This window comes from Aptenodytes forsteri, unplaced genomic scaffold, assembly GCF_000699145.1.
Source record: "Aptenodytes forsteri isolate BGI_AS27 unplaced genomic scaffold, ASM69914v1 Scaffold50, whole genome shotgun sequence".
Lineage (NCBI taxonomy): Eukaryota > Metazoa > Chordata > Aves > Sphenisciformes > Spheniscidae > Aptenodytes > Aptenodytes forsteri.
Window position 1 is genome coordinate 2,188,278 of NW_008795126.1, and position 18,065 is coordinate 2,206,342.

Below are 18,065 nucleotides of genomic sequence, written 5' to 3' on the forward strand. Positions count from 1 at the left end.
GCGGTGGGAGCCTCCCCCGGCTTGTGCTTGCCCGGGCTGAGGGAGAGGGGTCAAGGACCCTCTTTCTCCAGCGGTTCGCCGCTTAAATTAGTAATGTCTTCACGGTTTGTCTTCCAGGTTACAGTCGTTTCCATTAACCCTTTGGTGTTTACCCCACGATCGACATCTTCCTCACAGCCAAACACGGCTTTTGGGCCTGTACTGTTCAGTGAAGGTAAAGAAGCCCAACCCAGCCTCTTACGTACAGTTGTTTATCAAAGTCAGCATCGGTTAACAACAGAAAGATTGGATTAGGCTAAACAAAGAGTCCTGCTGCTGGTGAAGGGCTGTGTGACGGGCTTGTCTGCAAAAAGAGATTTCTGTGGAACTGGGAATCCTGAACCAAAAGTGAGGTGCCAGAAAGGATGGGGAATTTGTGGGAAGAAAATGATGAAAGGATGTTTTATTCCACTTCTCATCTTTTTTATATTGTCACCCCAGGAGTGTGTCTACCCCAGATAGATGGGAAGGCCGTTTACAGTGGTGACTCATTGCAGTCATGGTGGAATTTGGGATTTCAGGCCCTACTGTGGCACTGTTAGGTCTGTGCCGTGCTGCTCCAAGGAGAAAGCCAGAGCACGTGGCCCAGACAACACTAAAAAATTAGTCTCTGTAATGCAGGTGAATCCTGGGACAGTGAGAGAAATCATAGTTGTACCATTAAATGTATAAAACAAACAAAAAACCCCCCAAACCAACCCCACACCCCTTAATTCTCTGGGTACCAGCTCTCAACAATTTATGGACTTCATATGAAGCTGTGTGCTTTTGATGGGTCTTGAGTCGTCTTCCTAAATGTTCTTGTTACTGTGTTTCTTGGCAGCTTTTTGAACTATTTTTGTATTGCGTCCTTAGAAAAAAGGTTCTCATGTCACCTTCAGAGACTTTACAGTGATGGTGTTCTCGTGTCACCTTCAGAGACTTTACAGTGATGGTGTTTTAGCGCCACGTATTATTGGCAGACTTAGCTTCAGTCCATTAATGCATCAGAAAGATGTAGCGTATTCTGTCATAAATAATCCATAATCAGGCTATTCCCTTCATGTTACTGATGTATTCCAGCTGACAGACTCATGGTCACTTTGTACAAGCTAATTTAATCATTAAATCATATTGGTTTTTCCATTTGTTAAGACTCGAATGAGGTTTGAATTGGTAGACAGGGTGGTTTTAGCAAAGACCTGGCAGATATTGTCATTTTTTAAAGTACGGTTACTGTTCACGGATGTTCTTCAAGTTCATTAAGTCTCAGTGAATACAGAGACTAAACAGTTTTAATAGTTTCCTAGAAGGCTAGTAATTTGCTCTTGTAAAACTTGCACTGGTATGTTAGTCTGATTGATGTGTCTTTCATGGCCATTGTGATACCTTTCTGTGTTTACTGGGGGGGTTTTATTCCTTTTCCTTTGCTTCAGGTTGAAGAGATGGGAAATGCAGAAAGCAATGCCTATCAGAATCACCTCTGCAGATTTCTTCCTGAGGAGCAGTCTGACATTGATGGAGTATTTGATACCTTATCAGGATTGAGCAGCTCAGCTGGAGCAAAAAATGGCAAAGCTACAAAGAAAACTGTGACTCTGGCAGCACTACAGGCAAGACAATCTATTATTCCTGATATATCTGGGATGTAGTGCATTGAATGTAATTCCAGAAAGAAACCAAAGATGTGGCAACAGTTGCTTTTTAAGGATTGCTCATCTCGATTTAATACTTAATGTTTTGGGGCAGGATGGATATTTAACTTTTTCTTACAGTTTAACATGAGTGGTGACTTTCAGGTTTGTATTTCTCTCTTAAATTGCACTGCTGGGTCAATTTGCAGCTTTCCTGATTCTGAAGTAAGTTGGGACATATGAAAATATTTTACAGAAACCTGAAAAATGGGAAGAATATTCTTACCCCCAGAGTCTATAGTGTGTGATTATTTACAGATTTTCTTGAGAAGCTGTCACAAAGTCAGTTTGTATGTGGTTATATCTTTCTCCCTCAATTGTGTCACCATCTCTAATCTTTTCACTTGCATTAAAAAAGGGAGAATTCAGTTTTGCTTGATTAAGCTGTGGCTCCCTGTTTTAGCTAATTAACATACATTATGCTTTCTGATTAACTTTGCATTAATTTTCTAATCAAGAAAGAACAGGAAAATGATTCGCTGCAATACTTGATAACTTCAGTTAGGCAGGAACCAAGTGGCCAAATGAACGTAGTAGTAAAAGTACGTTTTTATATATGTTACACAGTTAGTGGAATCAAATTAAAACTCGATGAAAGAAGCAGGTTGTTTTAAGGTATTTACAAATGCATCTGGGTACAGACCAGCTTTAGCCTTCCTGCAGCCTGGCTGTTTATGAGCTATCACCAGTTTGGAAACAGTGTTGCTGCTGCCCGGCTTTTTTAGCCCTGATAACGTCCAAGAACCTGGTCCTTGGTGTCTGTTATTTGATTGGGACCTGGAAGAAGTTCTCTTTCTAGCTTTGCCCCTAGATCAATGTGACGTTTGATGAACGTTTGTATTTTCCCTTCCTGCCTTTTTGTTTGCCAACTTAAATTAAAATCTTTTGACAGACTGCCTGTAGGTGCCTAATTCCTTAGTGCGGGGACTATTGCAATGGCATGCCTGCCTCGTAGGTGTCCATGCTCATGCCTGAGCTAGATTGATAACATGGCAGATTTGATCTAGCAACAGACTGGTAACAGTCTGTTGTTGACGGGGCCCCAGGCATGACCTCATGTACTCTGCTTAGACTCTCAGTGCTTTACTAGGAGGAAACTACATGGCTTCTGGACCAGAGCAGGCTGCACTGCATAGCTTGGAAAGCAGGTAGAGCAGCTATCTCTAGATACTTTCTTGAAGCTATTTGAGACCAGGATTCTAAACTGTCAGAGGTGTGAGTCTGTTAGATGTTTATTAAAGATTCCCTTTTTACAGTCCTCCTTTTCTGCACCCCAGGTCTACTCATTGGAATAGCTATAAGCATAACAAAACAGTGCAACGAAGTTAGTGGTGGGTGGGAAAGGGTAGGTAGGTAATACTGCAGTGTGAAGTAAAAAGCCCTTGAGTATAGTGCTTTTAATTATGTTCCCTGCTGCTTGTCTCACTTCAGGCTCATGCAGCACTTTTAGAAAGCCTCTTAAAGACAGCTGTACCCCCTGTGACCGTCCCTGCCTCAATATGAAGCACTCTAATGTGCAAGACTGTGGCTGCTAATTCTGCTTCTACTGAAATCAATGGGAGTTTTACCACTGATGTCAACAAAAGCAGGGTAGAGCTTGGCATATTGGATCTCGCCCTATATGCTCAGCAACAGCCATTAACATCAAATAGGAACGGCCCTGGTGGCTTCAATAGGAGCGGTATTGAGATTGAGCCAGCAATAGATTGGTAATAGCAGCTCCACTGAATAGAGCTGGAGTGCTTTTACGCAGTTGGAGCTCCATTGATTTCAGCATAGTCCCCACTGGGCTACACCCCTGTATATGAGAGTCAAGTCAGGTGTTCAGCATGTTATGCACAGTGCTTTGCACAGTCAGGACACTGTGTAATCATGTCCTAGTGTATGGATGTATTTTAGATGATTTATTTTTAAACTGTGTAATTATCTTGAATGCTGTGAAAGTTTCTTGAATCCAGAGTCAGATCTTTCCCACAGTGTTGCAATGTATGATGAAGTATACCACTTAGATTTCAATTCAAAGGTCCAGTCATGCAATTTAGATGAATAAGTTTTGATTTCGACTGTCTTAACATCAGGGATGCCTTATAAAAATCAGGTGATCTCAATTTTGTTCCGTGCTTGGATTAGATGTTGCTATGCAGAGGGAAACTTCTCAGAATTGTTTCTACGTGTGCACGTAGGGTTAAACACATTGCCTGCATTGTCTCGAGGCCAAAACTGAGATATGGAAAAAAACTTTACTTTCTCATTGTTTTTAAGTATCTGTGAGCTCCACTATCAAAAGCAGGGTCAAAACACATTTTTAAATGTTGGACTGGCAGAGTTGTAAACCTTTACAACAGAGTTATCATATAGAAATCCTTTGCTAATATCCTGTTAACACTTTACAGTGTTGAGTTTTTTTAAGTCCGTGGCATTTGTAGAAAAACAGTATCAACTTAAATCACTAAATTTTATCAGAAAGAAGATACTATAAAAATAGAGATTTTTTTTCTCTTGGAAAACTAGACCTTTGGTAAAAGTTTGTGGCTGATAGATACTTGGTATTGAAATCCTTCATTCATAGCAGTATATCTCAGCACAGATTAGCTGGAATATATTAGTTATTCTTCATTTTTAAAACATGTTCTTTGCTCTTTTTCTTGTAGGCGTATACGCGGGAGCCATTACCAGAGCAAATGACTGTTCGGTTATACAACGGAATGAAAAGTATTGGCTTGACTGGGAAATCATCTGGGCTGAGTGAACAGATTGCTAAGGAGCAGTTTGTAATTTTTATGTCAAACCTCTTAAAAGGGAATGCAGATGAGAAGATTACCATAATAATGAGAATGATCGCTAAGACAGAAGGGCCTGTGAAGGGCAAACAAATCCAAGAGGTAAACAGGCAGTTAAATGTATGTTTGGGGGACAGTAAGAGAACAGAGACGGATAGGTAATTTGAAGGTAACCTTTAGAACACAAGGTTCAGAACAGAGATTCCTGACTCTTGTATTTTTTTATTCTCTTTACCACTGATACTGATCTGGGACAAACAGTGTAGGCCAACCAGGTTATATGGGATGACCGTTTCAGCTGTCAGCTTTTCCATGCTGACTTGCCTACTTTGAGAACCAGGATCTGGATTTTGTGGAGTACACTGACTGATTTGTCTGATGGTTCACAGGCTCACTCTGAAGGGTGCAGAGACTGGCTGTATTTAAGAGCCAGCAAGGGTTGTGGTGTGGGTGGTGCTTCTGGGGATTGAGTAAAATGCTTTCTAGAGCTTTAGTTGCAGGATAGATGTGTGAATCAAATGCGTAGCTTGCAAGGTAGAAGAGCGGGATCTCACAAAACAGTAATTCACTGGCAGTTCCTACCACTCCAAAATTTGGACCTCCCCTCCCTCTTTCATGCCATATTTTATGGAGATGCTTTGTGAAGTAACATTGACAAAATGTCTTGAAAAAAGATACTTTTCAAGACCTATGACACTGACATAGCATTTCTGTTATTTCTGACTTGTCATGAAAAGAGAAGTTTCTGCCATTGGGATTGCAGCATCAATACTACTTGACTTTATTTTTAGAAAGTCCTTTGAAGCTCTTGGCAATTTTATTTAAGAAATGCCAAAATTGTGACGTTTTAACTTTTTAAGTTCACAGAGGATCTGATCATAAGTGTAGTCCATGTACTGAGCTACAGGAAGGAACTGAAAGGTTGGAATTTGGAGAATACTAGGGATTCTGCAAGTGGAGTAAAGGCTCTGGCTTCTCAGCTGCTATCAGAATTGAAGCTTGCAGGTAAGTAGCACTGATGTAGTGTATCCCAGAATGGCACAAAGCTCACGTAATCACTGATCTCACACGAATTTTTCACTTTGGGTCCCATCTTTGAATTTAAATGGTGAGACCAGTACTTCAAACCTAGTGCTTTGCAAATGACTTGGGAATTTTATTTATTTTACCTTACCGTCTTTCCCTCCTAAATTCAGGAGAGCTTTGGTTTGAAGTCCTGGTTTAAGTGGACATGCAAAACTATTTGTCATGGAACATGTCTGTTTTACAAATACCTGACTTCCGAGTGACAGGCATTTAGATGCACGTGCATGTATTTGTGACTGTACGTCCTTTTGCAAAGCATAGGTTTACCTTTGCACTGCTGTAATAATAGATTTTGCTGTCTTGCAAAGAACATCTCATAAGTTGTAACTAGGAGTCCCTGTTTCTTAATCATGACAGCCCAACCAATGGATGTCACAGGGAAATGTTTCTCAGTTCTGTGGATGCATCTGTTTAATGTTGTTGACACTTTACTGTTGCTGGCTCCTTTCATATGTGGTTTCATGTCCATTAAAATAATGGAATATTGTGTTTACACTTAAAAATCAACTGCTTATTTTCCAGACTGGGAGACTCACTACTGTTCCTGTGTGTCTTATCATTTAGATGGGACAAAACCTGTGGGTCCTCAGCTGATGGAGACAAATTTTGATCAGAGTGTCATTGAGGATTGGGTGTACCAAGTTCCACAGATCTCAATTTTCCTCAGTGTTGTTATCAGGCAAGGCCTCCATGTTCTGCATTCTCTCCCAGACCAAACCAAAGACATACTCAACCTGGTTCCAGGCTGCAAAGGCATCAAAGGAAGAGGACTTGTCAGTCTTTTCGACATCCCATCCATCATATACATCAACTCCCATCTGCCTGCAGAGCTACAGCACAAGTGGCAGCTTTTATTTTCTTCTAGGCTTCATGGAGAAAGCTTTTCACAGTTATGTGGGCATATAGTGAACAAAGGTCCTTGCGTGGTGATCTTAAAGGACGTAGATGGTTATATCTTTGGTGGGTTTGCATCTCACTCCTGGGAGGCGAAGCCACAGTTTCAAGGTAAAACTCACTTTTCTTCTGGTATCTCATGGCTCTGGTAAACATTGCCTATTCTGTACAGGTACAAGAATCCTGTCCACTTAATGGATACTGTCATTTTACTTTCATGGCACGCAGTATTTCTTATACTTCCAAGTGTATTTTCCTGTGGCAAAAATAACACTCATTTTTGAAAAATACATGCTAAGTTATTCCTGCTTTGTACCCAGTCAGGCATATTACTGATTAATGTTTCTAGTTTGTCTGTTATTTGATAAGACTTTTAAAACTGCAAGACTTACTGACCATGGAACAAGTTTTCTTTTCAGTGAAATCTATCAACCCTTGCAGCTGCATAGGTTGAAAATGAAATGAAAATGAAGGAAATATAGCATAGATGATGAATTAGAGTTTAAATAACATGTCCAGCAGATGGCAATCTTCCATCTCAGAACAGATGAGCCGAACACCAGGCTAAGCCTCCTGTTGCCATCTGTGCACTGTCTTGTCTTTGTTTCCCTTTTAAAATCCAGCAGCAAAAGGGTCCTTTGGACAAGCTAAACTTTGTGTTCCCTTGAAACCTCTGGGGAGAAGAGAGGGGTTTTTTGTAACTCTTTGGAAAGAACTTTTGTGATGGCTTTCCGAAAAAAAATTTTGGACTCTCTATAATCTGTCCTGCTGGGAATCCTCACATTTGCTACATTAAAAACTCAATTCCTATACTTAATTAGTATTTGATAATTACCACTTCAGTCAGTTAATATAATGTTATGTTACATTGATTACACAACACTTTCCTTGTATTTTTTCCTGATAGAATAACACACGTAGGGTACTAGACAATCACACTAAAGGTCCCTTTGAATACCAAACTGGGCATAATGAAAATTGTACTCTAAATCATTGACCCTAAACTGATCTATATATCAATATAGTCAGAATGAAGGGTGTCTGCACTCATATCAGTTTGTACAGATCTAGCGGTTGGCCAGTTTTAGATGATACAATGCAAGCCCGTGACAGGTGTACCCTTACAAAGTCATGTAATGTACTAGTCATGCCTCTAACTCTGCCCTTGGTCACAGCCGTATAATCGCATTGATTTCTGTGACCCTGCACAGAGTTAACTGAGAATAAACAATAGGTCTAGATCTTGATGAGAGGTAGGTATTGGCTTTCTGAGATTGCAGCTGCTGTCTCTGATTTATTCAGCTGCACTTCTTCAATATTTTTCTCCTGCCCTATTTGTAGGCGAGTTATTGCTTGGCCAGTTGTCTGACCTTAGATGCTTTTCTGTTTACAGGTGACAACAGATGCTTTCTGTTTTCTGTTTTCCCCTCTCTTGCTGTGTACACGTATACCGGGTACAATGACCACTACATGTATTTGAACCATGGCCAACAAACAATGCCAAATGGCCTTGTAAGTATTAAGAAATGACGATTTGGAAATTGGATTCGTGGCTGGTGTTCAGAAGTGTTTCATGGTTTTTGCTTCTGTTACTGTGAGCAGATTTATTTCACTTGTTATTCTCTGAGGAAGTTTTCATCCCTTCCCTATGCTATTTGTGCCACATTTTTAGTAGGAGAATTTTTTTTCTTTTTTTGCGTTAAAGCATCAGTGTAAAGTGTGAACTATGGATAATGATGTACCGCTTCAGTACTGATAGAGTCTATACTTTTCTTTAGAGAACCGCTTACAGTACTGATAGAGTCTATACTTTTCTTTACAGTTTGTATGTATATTGAAGTACTGATTCAACGAAGATGGAATTTATTTGTGTTTGACCCAAGTAGGTGGGCTTTATGTAGGTTAGATTCATGGAGGTTCTGGGGAGAAATCTTTTTGCCAAGTTTGGTTATCACGCAAGCCCTTCTAGCCGTCCTCCCTGTTGTCTGGAAGAATTGACTGCATGTATCCGCATCACTGAAGCAGCGCAAGCTAGCTGATCTGTGTAATTGAGGATCCTTCCACTGGCTGTTCTCACTGCCACGCTAACTGCTTTTCAAATTATGGAAGGCTGAGAAAGCCCAACAGAATTAGAGTACAAGAGTTGCATGTAGGCTGCTGCTGTTGTGTAATTACAGTGGCAGAAGCTCCTTTTACTCCACAAATGAGCTCTCCAGATGCAGAGGAGTTTCTACAGAGCTACAACACTGCCTATTTTGAAAAGTGCCGTACGGTTTTGTGGCATTATGTGCCCATAACTTTGGGAATTGCAGCAGTCTGGAGTAAATTTGCTCTAAAGAAAGCAAACAACATCAAAGTACATTATTTGTTTCTGTAGATACTTTTCTAAACGGAAGAGAGGCAGCAAAACCGAGCACTTCCACCCTGTTTAAAATGTTTCAATATTTTCACTGTTTAAAATGGAACTGTTAGTCAATAAACAAAACCCAGTGAGCTACATTTCTGACACAATAGACAGCTGAAGTGCTTGCAGATACTGGTATTCTGGAAAGCGTAGAGGGAGGGCAGTATCACTCAGGTAAATTCTTGTTTGTCTTCAGGAATACTGGATTTGGGTACAGAAGCACAGGTTCACTCAGACTACCCTTTTTCACCTACCCATAGAAGAGTGGCATAAATACTGAAAATAGCAATTTATACTCTTGGTTTCATAACTTGCCCAGTCTGTTTTACATGTGCAGCAAGTGTTTAGTGTGCTGCTTTGGTTCACAGGGTATGGGTGGACAACACGGTTACTTTGGACTCTGGGTAGACAGTGACTATGGGAAGGGACACAGTAAAGCAAAACCTCGATGTACCACCTACAACAGCCCCCAGCTGTCAGCTAAAGAGGATTTTACACTGGATGCCATGGAAGTTTGGGCAGTGGGAGACCTCCCTGAAAGTGCAGGGGTAGGTGAACAAAACTGAAACCTATGAAATTCTGTCCTGACTGGAACGGGAGATACAAATGCAAAGCTTGTAGTGGCAGTTTTCTGATTAAACACTGTCTCTCCGTTGTAATGAATAATGTTTTCTTTAACTGGCCCTGTGGTGCCATATATTTTGTAGCAAGTAAATGGCAAAACAGTAGTGGGATTATTGAGAGTGCCAACAAGAAATAACATCAGGAGCCATGAAATGATAGAGTCAGAAGAGCCGTACTTTATTCTGAATTTCGAAAGGCCTTTCTGATATTGAGGAATGGTCTCCAGAAGGAACCTCCTTGGAGGGGTTTATTTGTAAAACAGAAAGCAAGCACTGGAAGCTCACAAGTAAAGCCTAATCTAAAGCTCTACAAGTAAAGCTCAGGAAGAGAACCCAAAAGATTTCTTTATCAGTAACTTTAAATTTACTATAGTTTTACAGTAAATTTATGTCAATAGATTTATGCTAGTCTTTCTGCACCTGGTTTATTTCTGGGAATGAGTAGGAGACCTCTTTCCAGTCTCCTCTGTCCCTGTAATTTATTCTCTTACTAAACTGTCTGGTCTCCACATTTTGGTGTTTTGTTTTTTTTTTTAATTTTAATTTCTTTTCATACTAAATTCTTGTGCTCTGTCTGTTCAGAGGACACATAGCTCCAAATAGAAACAGAACAAATTGTTTACAAAAAATGTTGACTTGTACTTGAATCTCTTCTTTATAAAAAAGTTCACATCTCCACTTCAAGCTGAGGTCAGGTTAACCAGGATGTTCTGGCTGGCTTGTAACCTGAATAAACTTGAAATAGTTTACTGTCACCTTAGGAAAAGTTTATGACTATTTTGTGTAACTGCAGCAATAAAAATCATTTGATGTATCCCAGTGAATCTTAAATGCCTTAGTTGGAAAGTATATATGCTTCACTGCGACAAGCTTGCAAACCAGATTACTTGTGGACTTTTGAGTATGTCTCTTTCTTGTAGCCTGATATTGATTAATTCATAATGACATTTTAAATTGACTATATTTCATTTTGTTTTGAAGACAAAAGGTAAGAAGAGTATCCTGGATGTAGATCCTGAGGCTCGAGCCTTATTAGAAATGACTGGAAAAAGTCGTCAGAGCGAAGGTCTACGAGAACCCATTGAAGAAGATGATGATGATGATGATGATGATGATGATGATAACTAAAAGAATCACAGTAACATGAAAAACCTTTTCTTTTTTTTTGCTCTTGAGTGTTAATGTTCCTTGGACAGGATATTTTTTCCTCATTTTTTTTCCTTACATTTACCTAATTATCATACTTATGTAATATTTAGGTCCAATACAGTATCCTGCCTGAAGGGTTTTGTTTGGGGAGGACAGAAAAGTTAACTAGGTACTTAATCATTAGACACCTCTAAGTTCTAGCTGAGTATGAATTTGCTAGCATTCCTGATAGATCCTGTCTGCATACAGAATTAAAAACAAAAGATGAAGTTATTGACAGTACGGCTTACTGACTTGGAGAATTGATACGTATTTATAGAAAGACTGTTCAAGACACTGATTATGGCTCTTATACCTCAGCTGCACATATTTATTTGCATGCAATGAAATTAGTCAGCGAAGCTTGCAAATTGTAATGATGTCTTACATTGGTAAACATAGAATAGTCTACGTGATTCCATATGAAGGATGCTATTAATTTGCATTGCTCCAGTTAAAGCATTAAATTTCATGTTTTCTAAGTCAGATTGTCAGCAAGTGACTCTATATGGGCTGTAAAATGTCCAGAATGCTAAGTATACAGTATCCAGTTTTATAATACTACACTACACCTTAGTGCGTTTCACTTAAGAGGTTTCTGCAGAAATTTGCCTATTGCTTTTTAAACTTAGTAGAACAGAGCCAGTGGGAGTCATTCAGCCATATTTATCCTAAGAATGGGCCATACCTCCAGCAGAAATCCTCTAGGGAAGGTACCTTCTTTAGTAGCCTCACTTGAGACTGGAGTAAAAGATCAGGCTGTAAAAAGGATTAAGTAAGAAGCATGCACAGTTAATTGGGAATAGTATCTGCAGATACCTTATAAAAAAAACCCCAACAACCAGGGTTATGTCTGTAACGTTTAAAGAAGACTGCTGTATGCTTTATTTCCACACAGTTAATCATTACTGTATTATGGAAAAGCCCGCAGTGTGAAATGTAGCTAGTGGGTTGGGGGTTTTGCTCTGTTTTGTTGGCTGTTCACCAGTCAACGCCAGTTTTGTCAGGTCTCTTATACTCAGGGCTTTTTCTACTTGAATCCGTTCACATCTATCAGTAATTATTAGTTTGACCTTGCTAATTCTATGTATAATTAACTCGCCAAAAATAACCCTAATTTCTACCAGGGACTGTCATTTCTAACTCAGCAAATTGTGTTTGGTTATTAGTATGTATGATTGTCAGTCTTTCTCCTCCTAAGGAGGAGGACTGTATCAAGTCCCCTTTGTCCTAGCATGAGTTTGTCTTCCGTGCAGCTTAGAGCAAAAATGCTGTAACAGTATAAAATTACTGCGATTCCTGATCCTGTGGCCTTCCTTCAAATTCTTTCCCTTAGCGTTTTCTTGTATGTGGTCTTTTTTTTTTTTTCCACCTGATGTTTTTCATAGGGAGCCAGATTTGAATATTCTGAATAATCTGCACTTGTGCCTTAACATAGATCCCATTTTTAAAAATTTTATTAAACAATATGAATTTAGGCTTGAAAGGAGAGCATGAAGAAATCACTCCAGCCAGACATCCTAGAACTCAACTGTGCATTTTGTATACTACCTGAACTAATGATCGGGGCATATATGCTATTTGGTCCAGTAAAGAGTATGCTGTGAAAGACCTGAGCTAATGTCCTTTTCTCTTGTATTTGCTTAAATAAACCAGATAGTCTCCCAAGTTTGTAACACATAGAAAAAAATGTAAGTATTAAAACAATTACACTGATACTTTTGTATCATTTTCTTCTCTGTATATTTTAATAAGAATTTCAAATGGTACAAAGTAGGGAGTGCTATATAGACAGCAAGTAAGTTCATGATGCTCTCTCTATGTGTGGTGATGCTGGCTTTTGTTTTAACATTCTCCCCCCATAAGTCTCAGAGGTATTCTTCACTTAGGCGTTGACTAAGCGTGCTAAATACTTGAAGTGGGTGGCATACAGGAATGAGACAGTTGAATTTCTGCAGTTACACATAAAATAAACAACTAGACTTTCTTTTCCTTCCATTACAAGGCAGAGACCTTTCTTTGAGGACTGAAACCATTTGCAACGATTTTTAAAAAAATAGTGAGCAGACACCTTTGCAGACTCTATCTGGGGAGAGTGAATTGCACAAAGCTACTCTTCACCAAAAATATTTCAGTGGCCAAGTTTTCTTTGATTTCAAATAAATATCAGTATAGCTGGTTCTTTCTAGGCTATGAATCCAAAATGTAATCCTGTTTAAACATCATCTTGTGAAGATCAGCATAGCATTTTGACCTCTGAAATTGTGTTTTATGACAAGTTTATATTTGAGACTCTTCATCTTCACTTTGAAGTGAGGGTGTTAAGCTGGGGCAAGAAGAAAACTGACACTATGGCACTTTTACCAAATGTATCAGCGAAGCATTGTTTACTAGGAAACTACTGATCCAAGCAGCAGATGGGCTTATTCAAAATTGTTCTTTAAATGTAAAAGATTGGCTTGGAAGAGGCTCAACATTTTTTTTTCTGAATCTAATGATTAAGCAATCTGTGTTTCGTGTTCATGCATCTAAAAATGTCCAGAAAGCCTTTGTCAGCAGTGGGCTTAGCTATGATCTAAACATCTTTCAATCACTTTTATGCAGCTGTTGATCCAACTGCAAAGCTTAACATCCCTGGTACGTATGTGAGTCATCTTTATTCTCATGTGCTTGTGCAAGTGAGTCCCTTCCCCATTAAATCCATCCACTACTGTGCATCAGATCAGATCAGCCTTCTGCTTTGCTCCTATTAGTCATATAGGCACACAAAAATCACTGCGGTGTTCGGCAGAAGCTGACAGCCGAGGGGTGGCACTTCAGCTCGCTACTCTTTGTTTGGCATCTCCCCACAGATTCCTTGAGAGCCTTGCTGAATCAAGGCTAGATATCTGAGAATCTAGAAACACTATAGATTGACTACAGGAGAAGAAGTGCTAGTGAAAGCAGGTCTTTTCCATTCTTGTAATTTAATATAAAAGGATGGGTCTAAATCAAGAGTCTCGTTCAGATCTTTACCTGTAACATTTTAAAATGTAGATTTTATTAATAAAAATCATTTTGATTTAAATAAATACAATTTCAGTTTATGCACAATAGATTTTTCTGTACAGGTGTGAAACTGCTTTATTTTGTCTAGGACTGTCACAGCATTCTTGACATATAGATCAATGTTATAAAAATATACCTGATCTTGGTTTAAAACAGGAGCCGCTCCAGAGGTTTCTGTAGGCAGCTCAAACCGCTCAGGTAGAGCATGTAGAAGGAACAGACTCTGGAGTAGGAAGGACTGTCGGTACAGATTCACTTGAGTATCTTCAGAAAGGATGTGTGGCGTCAGAAACCGGTGCTTTTGAATTATCCAGCATCACAGCTCCGTTCCAAGTGTATCTTTAGAGGAAGTTTGCATCAGTTATGACACCCCTTTGTGTGCTTCGGTCGGCGGCAGCAGCGTTTTTCACAGAGTTTGACAAACTCGGACACAATGAAAACTGAGGAAGCCAGTCCGGTCAGAAACAGCAGGTCTGCCGAGAGGAAACAGAGCGGAGATGAACACAGTGGAGAGCTGGATTTTGCGCCGGGCAGGAATCCCCAGTTAAGGGCCTTCCTGCAGTGGGTATTTGTGCTGGTGTAACTCCATAGATGTATGGCCTAGCTATGCTTTTGCTAGCTGTAGAATTAGAGAAATGACTGCGATAGACTAGGAATACCCATACACTCAGTTGGTATAGTCCACTTGACGGGTGGTAACCTCTGCGTTAATCATTTGGGATCCTTGAGCCCTGCTTCTAACAACATGCCCAATGGAGATGCAATACAGTGTAGTGTGGCAGAGTTTGCTTGGACTGATTCAAATGGTAAAATATGCATTGCATTTCAGCTAGGAAACATTCACCCTGCTTTTCCCAAATGGAGTGATTGCATAATGATCCTAGATTTATGTAGAGAAATATCATCATACGGAGCTTGTGGAAAATCTTGGCATGTCTCCATTTACATGCATTTATGTGCAGTAAATCAAAATTCAAAACCTAGACTGGGATATTATCATTAAATACTACTGCTATTTGTGCATACCTATGTGTACATATATAGGTACAGGAGCTGTTGATTGATTTCCCCTGCCAGCAATCTGTTGGGAACTGTCATGTACAATTTGGCAATCGCATCTGCTTTTTAAAGTAGCTTTAATGAAAAAAAACACATTATTTATTTTGCAACTTACCTAGCACTCCCAAATTCTCTGTCTGGAAGATCTTCTGTAATGGAGGGACGTATATAACAGCCAGCTGTCCCAAAAATGACCCAAGGACAGAATACAAGAACATGCGGTTTCGAAAAAAGCCTATTTCAAATATCAGCTTTGTCTAGAGAAGGGGAAAAAAAAAAAGAGAAATGTAACATTTCCCAATCTCCTGTTGGTACTTGAATGTTACGCTGTTTCTTTGCATGCAAATGCCATTATTTTTTGAAGTTACATGAATGCCAACTTAGGCAGAGCTACATAGTTGAAAGTGTAGTTGCAGTTGAACTATGATGGATAACTTCATTTATAAAGGTGATAAAAATTGTGCGGCTTTAAATGACATTAAAGAAACCCCTTCCTATGCAAAATACTAGTATTCTGATGTTTATGTTAGTGTTTTGAGACAAGAAATTACTGCTGACAGAGCGATCTCACCTGAGAGCGGCATGTCAGGGCATTGAAGAGGTCAAAAAACACAAAACAGGTAAAAGTCATTGTTGTGGTTCGAGGAGTTATGCCACTTTTTGGATTCTGAAAGCACACGTAAAAATTCAGGGGTCAGTTAAGCCTTACAAAAATATGTCAATTCAACAGACAAACTAAATATTCCCTTTAATGACCCCAGTCGATTTGAAGGGTAGTAAAACAAAGGAATAAATCTAGTTCTAACCATTATAGATAGCATTAATTTCTCTCTGCTAATGGCTGAGTTTATGATCTTAACCATGTTTTGAATTCTTAAACTGATGTGGAATTTGACTGAAGAATATTGTAAATTAATTGACTTAAACTGCTACAGTAACAGTCACTATTTACTAACAGCGATTCATAGTACTTAGGTACTTGGCATTTTCTACTTACATGGAAAGCTAGAGGTGAAAAGTACCTTAAAGCATTGAAATCATATCAAGTAATAGTTTTCCCACTCTAGATAGGAAGCTCCAAATCAGGGGCAACACAGGAATGCAGAAGCAGAGCTAGGAGCTGGCCCTGGTTTCTTAACCCTCTGCCCGTCCTGATCCTTCCCCACGGGATGTATTTCAGAAAGTCCTTCGCATGTACTTCAGAAATTGCCCTTCACTTTGTTTTCCACCCTGATGAAAACAAGATACGATTGCAGATTTCCCTCACCTCCTTCCAGAAGACAAAGAGGGTTCCACTGATGATAATTATAGCTGACATGAAGATTTTCAGGATCAATGATTTGCTGAGTATAGAATCCGTGATACGTCGGGGTGGCTGTTTGATAGTATCCCTATCAACAGGTTCAACTCCCAAGCTGCCTCAAAGAGAAGCAGAGGGACGTGTTTAGTTCATGCGGATCATCCCGAAACGGTACTGTTGATAAAACAGGGTGGATGTGGAGGATGAAATTCTCTGAAGTACGGTGTGAGAGATCAGTGTTCTGGCAGGATTACGTAAGGCCCCAGGTTTGTCTGAAACACCTACGCCAAAGGTCTTTTTTGCATAATGAGCTGCTAAAATGATGTATTAGACTACCGTAGTACATCATATCAGTGTCCCATCCCAGAGGGAGAGCTAGCTGTGAGATGGTGGACAACATCTCTTCTACATTGTGGAAGTACTAATTGTAACTAGCAGTAGTTGTAATTAGCAGGTGGAGGACGTTCCTAAATCTTGTGATTTTGGGGCATATACCACCATATGTACCCAGTATTCCCTTGCCAGTCAGATCTGCAGGGCTACTAGCAGGTGATGCACCCAGGACAACAGACCGTTCGTAGTAAAAAAGTGGAATAGTTAAATGATTCCACCACAAAGCAGGAATACGTAAAACCTCAAGTAAACCTGAAGTAAATGCTTTTGGAGGGACCAGGAGGGAGTAAAAGTACAACTTTTGTCTTATCTAACCACCAAATGACTGGCGCATTGATAAGAAATCATAACAGCTTGTGTTCCTGAGCCAAATTCAGACATATTAAAACCAAGAATATTTTGCTCATTTGACTCTTCCATACCTCTGGGCTGGCGGCCCATCCATGATGATGTTGATCCATAAGATCTGCATAGCATTGAGTGGATTTGGTAGGTTGAGCACTGTTGACAGAGTAATTAGGCTCAAAGCTGAAATGCTCCTGCAAAGCACAGAAGAACATTATTCCGCATGGCCTCACCTAAAAAGTGCCTTCACTGGAATCGAAGCAAACAGGAACTTACGTGCTCAACTGGAACCGGACAAAATTTTTTATGTTGTAAAATATTCCTTTTCCCTCTTCTATTGCACTCCTGGAAGGGAAAGGAGAGTTTATTAAATAACTAGTACTCACACTATTTTACATTGAGCTCCCTGTGACACTCAAAATACAAAGTGTCTTCTCTAGCACTTATTTCAGATGAGATTCAGACCCCAGCTTGGGAGGACATCAATGCAGCGCCTCAGTTAAAATGACTTTATCAGGACCAGTAGATCTGAAAACCCTGCTTTATATGGCCAGATCTTGGTTCATAAAGCAGGCATGCGAGCTATTTATATCCTCACTCTACTCTGCCTGCTCTCTCTGTTGTTATGAACCAACAGAGCATTGCAAATTATGTTTTTCCTCTGAGCTTCCTGGATAAGGCAGAGAGCACAAGTTATGATCTACCCAGATTTCTGGGCGCTTTCAAATTCCCGGTTAGCTACAGCAGTGAGAGACCAGGGCTTTCAGATGAAAGGTAGCTTTGTCACCAAGACTTGAAACAAAAATTCATTGCCGTGTGTGCAACTGAAAATGAGCCAGACCCACACTAGGTATCTCCACTTACTGCCTGTTGACTTACATGTCCGGCATCTTGTGTCATTGCCAGGGCTAGTCACATAGCAGACCTGTTGCAATGGATAGCCAGAAAGTAGCTGAAGTAAGAAAGCGTCTGATAGTAAGAAAGTCGCTAAACCTACATTACTGTTGAGAAGTCATCGTCCACGAGAATCATGTTGGCAGCCTCTTTGCTGACGTCTGTACCAGCTTGTCCCATTGCAATCCCGATATCAGCAGATTTAAGGGCCACGGCGTCGTTAACACCATCTCCTGTCATTGACACAACAGCACCAGCCCTCTGCAAAGCCTGTGAGAGTGGAGAGACAAGAGGGACTGAAGCCAGGAGAAGGTAAGTCAGTCCTGTTGGCAATCACAG

General features: G+C 40.0%; 2 protein-coding genes across 3 annotated transcripts in view; one reads left to right on the forward strand and one right to left on the reverse strand.

Moving 5' to 3' along the window:
* Positions 1-131: 131 nt before the first annotated feature.
* TLDC1 (TBC/LysM-associated domain containing 1) lies at positions 132-11,519 on the forward strand. 2 transcript variants are annotated; one of them, XM_009277290.2, is made up of 8 exons: positions 132-214; positions 1,455-1,631; positions 4,364-4,594; positions 5,353-5,497; positions 6,143-6,583; positions 7,866-7,984; positions 9,245-9,424; positions 10,481-11,519. In XM_009277290.2, the coding sequence occupies exons 2-8, from the start codon at positions 1,464-1,466 to the stop codon at positions 10,625-10,627; spliced, it is 1,431 nt and encodes a 476-aa protein (XP_009275565.1). In that variant the 5' UTR covers positions 132-214; positions 1,455-1,463; the 3' UTR covers positions 10,628-11,519. The 2 variants fall into 2 exon arrangements, with proteins under 2 accessions (XP_009275565.1, XP_009275564.1); XM_009277289.1 differs by lacking the exon at positions 132-214 and adding an exon at positions 323-387.
* An 810-nt stretch (positions 11,520-12,329) lies between these two features.
* Positions 12,330-18,065, reverse strand: part of ATP2C2 (ATPase secretory pathway Ca2+ transporting 2) — a 29,761-nt gene continuing 24,025 nt past the window's right edge. The window contains exons 21-27 of the mRNA XM_009277291.1: positions 17,830-17,996; positions 17,109-17,177; positions 16,910-17,026; positions 16,062-16,209; positions 15,366-15,461; positions 14,910-15,051; positions 12,330-14,208 (exon numbers count right to left, since the gene is read on the reverse strand). Coding sequence (XP_009275566.1) covers positions 14,093-14,208; positions 14,910-15,051; positions 15,366-15,461; positions 16,062-16,209; positions 16,910-17,026; positions 17,109-17,177; positions 17,830-17,996 — 855 coding nt within the window. The 3' untranslated portion in view covers positions 12,330-14,092. The remainder of the gene's footprint in view (positions 14,209-14,909; positions 15,052-15,365; positions 15,462-16,061; positions 16,210-16,909; positions 17,027-17,108; positions 17,178-17,829; positions 17,997-18,065) is intronic.